Source organism: Pimephales promelas, chromosome 11, assembly GCF_988280905.1.
Source record: "Pimephales promelas chromosome 11, fPimPro1.hap1.1, whole genome shotgun sequence".
Lineage (NCBI taxonomy): Eukaryota > Metazoa > Chordata > Actinopteri > Cypriniformes > Leuciscidae > Pimephales > Pimephales promelas.
The window spans coordinates 24,738,886-24,746,344 of NC_142779.1; the positions used below are offsets into that span (position 1 = coordinate 24,738,886).

General features: G+C 39.1%; 1 protein-coding gene across 2 annotated transcripts; it reads left to right on the forward strand.

Annotated features, from left to right (window-relative positions):
- Positions 1-432: 432 nt before the first annotated feature.
- nkx1-2a (NK1 homeobox 2a) lies at positions 433-6,940 on the forward strand. 2 transcript variants are annotated; one of them, XM_039657085.2, is made up of 2 exons: positions 433-2,081; positions 5,328-6,940. In XM_039657085.2, exons 1-2 carry the CDS (start codon positions 1,874-1,876, stop codon positions 5,927-5,929), a joined length of 810 nt encoding a protein of 269 aa, XP_039513019.2. In that variant the 5' UTR covers positions 433-1,873; the 3' UTR covers positions 5,930-6,940. The 2 variants fall into 2 exon arrangements, with proteins under 2 accessions (XP_039513019.2, XP_039513018.2); XM_039657084.2 differs by having other exon boundaries at positions 436-2,081; positions 5,325-6,940.
- Positions 6,941-7,459: the final 519 nt, after the last annotated feature.

Genomic DNA, 7,459 nt, shown 5'->3' on the forward strand with positions numbered 1-7,459 from the left:
TTTTCCCCATTTAAAGAGGCGAATCCACAGGATTTTAGTGCCTTGAAGTTGTAATCTTCAAAAGAGTTTCCCATTCTATTGTCCATCTGCACTCTGGAGAGGATAAAGAGACAAAGTCAAACAAAGAGTACATGCCCATCCGTAAACAGAGCTCCACCTCGAGACGCGACTACATGAATGATTCGACATTTAGCAGACCTTCGTAGTGCTCTGATGAGTTTATTGGTCAGGAGGTGGGGACGTTGGAACAGTGGGGAGGTTTGTCCGTATAGTGTGCTCCTCTCCCCAAACAGTGCACCCATAGTTTGCTGCTGCTGTCCTCAATCTCTCCACCTTACCTCTTGTGTGTTCTTTATCTCCAGTACCTGAGTCTGTGTTGTGCCCCCTGGGCCACACTTTTGTGCTTCGGTCCTGTGTAAACAGATGTGCACAGTGTCAGACCTACAGAGAGGAAGTTGTAAACTTGCAGGAAAGACTTCAGCCTCCTTTCTTATGGAGCTCAGTCAGTGCAAGCCACTGGGCTTAAGACATGCTAATGCAAGCAAACAGTCCCAGTTCGGACATTGATCGTCTGAAGTTTGACCATGTTACAACCAGTAAATAAATATACACTGCAGGCTGCCAGCAAACAAGCAGAAATGCACTGAATGGCAGCAGGGGAGGTGGAGTCGCTCTGTTTCATAAAGGAGAGGAGAGAAATACACATCTGTGATCTGAAGTGTGCACAAGGTTTAGAAATGTGTGTTTGTGGTTTTCTGCAAATCTTGTCTTTTTGATCTACAGTGAGTACTTGCACATTTAAAGCTGCTTTGAATATCTGTAACTTGTGGAGATTGGCATTTTTGTCATTATCTTTTTTTGGACGTATGGAGTTAGTTCACCTCAGATTCACACGGTTAATCTTCATCTTCCATTGAATTTGGGTGGGTATTTTGTTTTATAAGCAGTGACATTAGAAAGAGTTAGTTCAACCAAAATGGAAAATTATGTCATTTACTTACTTTTTATTAACCTGAATGACTTTCTTTCTTTCTTCTGTGGAACACAAAATGAGATATTTTGAATAATTGTGTGGTCCAAACAGGATTTAACTCTATTGACTTTCATTGTTTGAACAAGAAAAACACTTTGGCCGTTTTTCGAAATGCCTTCTTTTGATGGCAGACTTGTCATTTTTATGTTAATGATCCCTTTAAATTTCTCAGGCTTTCATATATTGTATAGAATCAGTAGCTTTATTTTTATGTATGTATTTTGGGGAACTGAATAAGAGAAGTAGCTATAAATCACTAGCAGTAACAGTAGCGCCTCATTTATCAGTGCCGGGCACACATTTATTGATCTATCTCAAGCTTTGGCAGATTGATGCCACGTAGTGAACGTTAAGATACTGAATGGCGTAAGCTATTGACTCCATGAAATAAGCCAACACATTGCACTGACCCCCATAATACATAATCATCAATTTGCCAGAAAACAATTATTTGACAGCAATATTGGCAGTTTTATCTCTTTATCTCTGATAAATACATTTATACATCTCACCCAAGAACAAATAATGTTCTTGTATATACAGTGCAGACGAACATTGAAGAGTGTATGGCTGTAAGGTTTAGATCATGCAACAGTTTCTTGAGTTATGCCACTTGTCATCCTAGGAACGTGTCATTGTATTGATTGAAATGAGCGCAGGTTTAAGTACTGAATGCTCTCAGCCAATCGAAAGGGATCCCGTTAAACGCCCGTGTTCACGCGTCTCCTCTAATGGACCTGTTAAAGAGCTCGAGCACACCTTCATCCACTGACATCCGATCCGACGAGAGGCTGCCTGAGAATACACGTAAGAGGTCAGAAAGACTACTGGAACTGCAAAATGCTTGAATATCAGCAGTCCGGGATGAAAACAACATCAGGTCATCGGATTTCCTTTTCGATTATTGACATATTGGATCCCAAAAAGTTTACAAGTAAAAGGACAGTATCAGAGGAAGAGCGGACATCATCTTCAGGAAATACAGAATTTGGAAGTTTGGAGGAACAGCGCAATGGGAAAGGATCGCTTTCCATCTGCAATAATATTGGTGAGAATGAAATACGATTCATAAAAAAAATCAGAGTGAGAATTATTAGGTGACTTTTGAGCGGGTTAACTTTTGATTTTAAAAAAATCTGCTTTTTTGGCCGCAATTAATTGAGCTTCAGCTCGCATTTCAAACAAAACACTTAGGCTATAGTATGTTATGTGTATGCTATAATTATTACGTGATACAGGCAAAGATTGATCGACGTGTGTTCGCGGACTCTGGCTAATCCAACTTTTACCAAAACATTGTTCTGAAACGCTGTTGAAACGCAACTTAGCCTAAGAACGTTCCCGTTCCCGAATGGTCCCATGACGTTATTTATTTATTTATTTATTTATTTTTTATTTTTTGGGGGAACCACCAGACAAGAACGTTATAGGAACGTTCCATGTCGGTTATTTTTAGGTTCCATTTTTATAACGAACCTAAATTTGTTTGCTGAGAGGCTACCTATGTTTAAAAACAAAAAAACAAAACCTAATATAGTTTTTGAGACAATAACAACCTCTTTGGGCCACCATCCATAGCTATTTGTGAATGAAACAAACAAACAAACAAATTCTTATTATTTTGTCAAATAGGCTTACGCCTAGAGTTGTATGAATTATTTTCACATAGGCTAGCCTATATAGTAAAAAATGGTTATAGGCTACATGACGTTTTTCCACTGTAGATATCCTCCATATAGATCTTTTGTGTAATGTAGGTAGCCTATCATGGTATAATTTGACCTTCCCCTCATTTCCAAGACCGCGTTTTCTTTAAGCAGCCGCAGCTGAGTAAGTGATTGCCATTGGGACAGTCAGGGCAGATAATTGTTTAAATCGTCCCATTGAGGATGCCTGCGCTCACTTTGATCGATATCCCATTACTGGATGCTGCATATCTCCCTCCAGCAGCTTGCGGCTCCAAACTTCAAACCCCTGCCATGTCTGATCCCAAATATCGTTCGATTAAAACTTCCCTTTAAATAGATGACATTTATTGATCTGCAGACAAATATGAAACTCCATTAGCGCGTCATGGCTGGATGGCAGAGTTGGATTTAACTAGGGTTTCTTTCCGCAACATGACATTTGAGGCGATTTGTGATTTAGAAATTGATGGGGGATTATGGTCATTCCACGCCAGTCTTTCCTGGAAATCAACACAGTTACAGCCTCCCCCTCCTTTTTCAGCGCTCCTCATTCATTCGTTTAATATTCAGCTCATTATAGCTGTCAGTTACCCAATAATTTCTTCAGCTCATTACAAGCAGAATATTTATTTTGATAGTTCATTTCTTATCTTGGTACTGTTATTTTTTTAATTTTATGTTTTAATGTAGGGCCTATGGTAAACTGTTCATTTTTGACCGCATTCAAAATATAGGCTGTTATAACATCCGTTGAAGTATTCTATATTTTTGTCTGTACTTAAAGGCCTTACATTAAGCTAATTGGAAATTATGATTAATATTATTAGCCCAATTCAAAACAATAATTCATTTAGCCTAAAAAAGCTTAATCTTTTTATTCATAGCCTAATGCATTTTCACCCATACAGGCACTGTATAGAGCGCCTCAGATTTATAATTTTACCCTTAAGCTCATTAATGCCAGCCAAAATACCAAAGAGATCACCCTAGCAGCACTCTTCTGTCTAACTTTAAAGGGTTAGTTCACCCAAAAATGAAAATTATTTAATAATTTTAATTTACTAACCCAGTAATAATGAGTAAATGAGATTTTGAAGCCCAAAAAAGTGCATCCATCCATCTATCATAAAAGTAATTCTTACGGCTCCAGTGGGTTAATAAAGGCCTTCTGAAGCAAAGAAAAAATGTCCATATTTATAACTTTATAAACTACTGGCTTTCGGTAATGACCGTACACGAATCGAGCTCTGGCGGAAAAATGACCTCTGACCTTACGCATGATGTTTTGATGAAGGCAGAAGCGCAGAGGATAGAGCAAAACAAAGGTTTTTCCAGACACGGGTATTTTTATAAACGGAGTTTTTCCCTCCTGCGTTTTAAAAAAAACCTCCGTCCACATGAAAACGCAAAAACAAGCTATCAAGCACTGTCAAGAGCTTGCAACACCAGCAGGCGGTGATATAAACCTAACCGTAAAGCCACGTTAGCCAATCACAAGCCGTCAGCGGTGCAAAAACTCTGGTTTCACTGTCTACATGACAACACTGCAACCGGCGTTTCAGAAAATACTCACCCTGGCATTGGTTTTCAAAAATGTTCGGTTTCAGTGTCCTGATACTGCGTTTCCATGTGGGCGAACGACCGATCCGCATAAAAAAAGTCAAGGTTATAAAAATACCCTTGTCCGTGTGGACATGGCCAAAGTCTAAAGGGAGAATTTTTATTGAGAAATGTCAGAAGAGCTTGAGTTTGTTGCCCTATTTGGTCTATCCAACCCGATCTCACGAGAATTCGTACGAATTTTACGAGGTGGCTAATTCGTAACAATTCGTACGACCTCACTCATACAAATTAGTATGTTTTTGCTAAATCGTACATATTTTACGAATTGGCCAATTCGTACGAATGACCTACCCCTGACCCTGCCCCTAAACCTACCCATCACGTGGGTTTGGACAAAACGTACGAATTCGTACGAGTGAGGTCGTATGAATTAGTACGAATTAGCCACTTTTTAATCACTCGTACGAATTGGTCGTGAGATAGTTACGATAGTCTTACGTCATACGTCGGGTCACTACGGCCATCATCGGAAGCTAGTGATCATAGTTTATAAACTTATTAATATGAATATTTTCTTTAAAAAAACACATCGCTCTGCTTCAGAAGGCCTTTATTAACCCACTGGAGTCAAATGGATAACCTTTATGGTGGATGGATACACTTTTTTGGACTTCGAAATATCAGCTTGTTCATTCCCATTTTCAAAGCTTGAAAGAGACAGGATATTGTTTATATAGGCTAACTTTGTGTTTGGCTGTAAAGAAAGTCATACGGCTTGAGGGTGAGTAAATTATTTTCATTTTTGGGTGAACTATCCCTTTAAGGCCTGTGATCAATTTCAAGCTTTTAAAATGGATTTAAACTTTCATATAAGGCAAGGGGTCAAATGTGATTATTATTATTGATAATAGGCTACTTAAAATAGATAAATTAATTTCCATTCTTGTCTGGGGTTCGTGTTCGGTTTTACTAAAATGTAAGGCCTTTACAAAATACATAACCTATACCAGAAAGACACTTGACGTATGGATTTTTTTTAGCAGGAGATCAATCAGCTGATGACCATCAAAGCTGCGTCAGATTGCATCCTCCTGATCCCGATGTTGACTTGGACTCTTCAGCCTCTCTCAGAAGCTTAAGATCGGGCTTTTCGCCTTGTGAAGATCCGGATGAAACAGGTGAGGAGAGAATCACTCCAGCGCCGGATGATGTGTCGCGTCAGCGGAGGCGTCGCTCAGATCACAGCTGCGCGAAGCCGCGGCGTGCCAGAACCGCGTTCACTTACGAACAGCTGGTGGCTTTGGAGAACAAATTCCGCGCCACGCGTTATTTATCCGTATGCGAGCGACTAAATCTCGCGCTTTCCCTGAGCCTGACTGAAACCCAAGTCAAGATTTGGTTCCAGAACCGAAGAACCAAGTGGAAGAAGCAGAACCCTGGTGCCGAGAGTTCCCTGCAACCCGGCACGAACTCTCTGCCCAACATCAGCTCGACCTGTGGGTCCACATCTTCCCTCCACCACACGTTTAGCTCCGGGAACGTGATCTTTCATTCTGGCCCGGTGCACCTGGCATCTTCCGGTGGGCTCCTGCATCCTTTTTTGCCTGATGGCTTCCTTCAGCCAGCATTCTTTCCCCAATTATGAATTTTGAAAGAAGGAATGATCATAGACTATGTGTAGCCTAATTGTGAATTTATCAAGTGGATTACTTGTTCAATTATCCTCAGCAGGACTGGATTGTTCTTGGCTTGATGTAATAATCGATTAGGCCTATACATGAATTTAGATCAGCTGTTTGCACTGATAGCCGTGAGCAGAAATATGGATAAGATGGACCAAACCATGGGCCTCAAGAATGATAAATCTGAAAGATGCACTCTCTCAAATGCCATTGTAAGAACAGATGATCTGAGAATCTAATCACGGTCCAACCTGGCAACCACCCACTTTAAACCTTAGAGCTGAATTGTATATATGTGTATCTTCTATTATTCATGTTAACAGTTTGATACGTCACTGTAGATTATAGCATCAAATTCTTTAAAGTCCCCCTATGGTGAAACCCAAGCTTTTAATATATTTTATGTGTTTTTTTATATGATTAAGAACACATATTCATAAGTAAACACCATTGCATTGGAGTAATATCTCCTTAAAGGGTTAGTTCACCCAAAAATGTAAATTATGTAATTTAAGGATTAGTTCACTTTTAAAAAAATGTTTGCTCATAATTTACTCACCCCCATGTCATCCAAGATGTCCATGTCTTTCTTTCTTCAGTCGAAAAGAAATTAAGGTTTTTGATGAAAGCATTCCAGGATTTTTCTCCATATAATGGACTTCAATGGGAACCAAACGGTTCAAGGTCCAAAATACAGTTTCAGTGCAGCTTCAAAGGGCTTTAAACTAAACCATACGATGAAAAAGGGTATTCGAGTCATGACTCGAAAAAAGATTTGTTCATTTTGACGAACGAGTTTGAACAGGAGAGTCACAAACGCATATCACAGAACAGAGCAAGGCGAGCATTTGAGCTTATAAAACTTAAACTTTTTTATTTATTTTTTAAATGAGCGATCATTTCGCTAGATAAGACCCTTATTCATCGTCTGGTGTCGTTTAAAGCCCTTTGAACATTTTGCAGTTTGCACTGAAACTCTCATTTGCACCTTGAACCGTTTGGTTCCCATTGAAGTCCATTATATGGAGAAAATCCTGGAATGTTTTCATCAAAAACCTTAATTTCTTTTCAACTGAAGAAAGAAAGACATGGATATCTTGGATGACATGGGGGTGAGTAAATTATCAGCAAATTTTTTTTTTTTTTTTTAACTTAAACTACTCCTTTAATGACTCATGTCGTCCCAAGCCTGTAAGACCTCCGACCTCCTAAGGAACACAGTTTAAGATATTTTAGATTTAGTCGAGATCTTTCTGTCCCTCCATTTAAAATGTATGGTTTACTGTCCTTGTCCAGAAAGGTAATAAAGACATCTTCAAAGTAGTCCATGTAACATCAATGGGTTAGTTTGAATGTTTTGAAGCATCGAAAATACGTTTTGGTCCAAAAATAACAATACAATGCTGAATAACGTCGTAGTTTTTGTTATTTTTGGACCAAAATGTATTTTCGATGCTTCAAAACATTCCAACTAACCCACTGATGTCACATGG

Coding starts and splice junctions, on each gene's coding strand:
- nkx1-2a (XM_039657084.2), top strand. CDS start 1,874: ATGCTTGAATATCAGCAGTCCGGGATGAAAACAACATCAGGTCATCGG. Junction 2,082..5,324: donor TTCCATCTGCAATAATATTG/GTGAGAATGAAA, acceptor GATTTTTTTTAG/CAGGAGATCAATCAGCTGAT.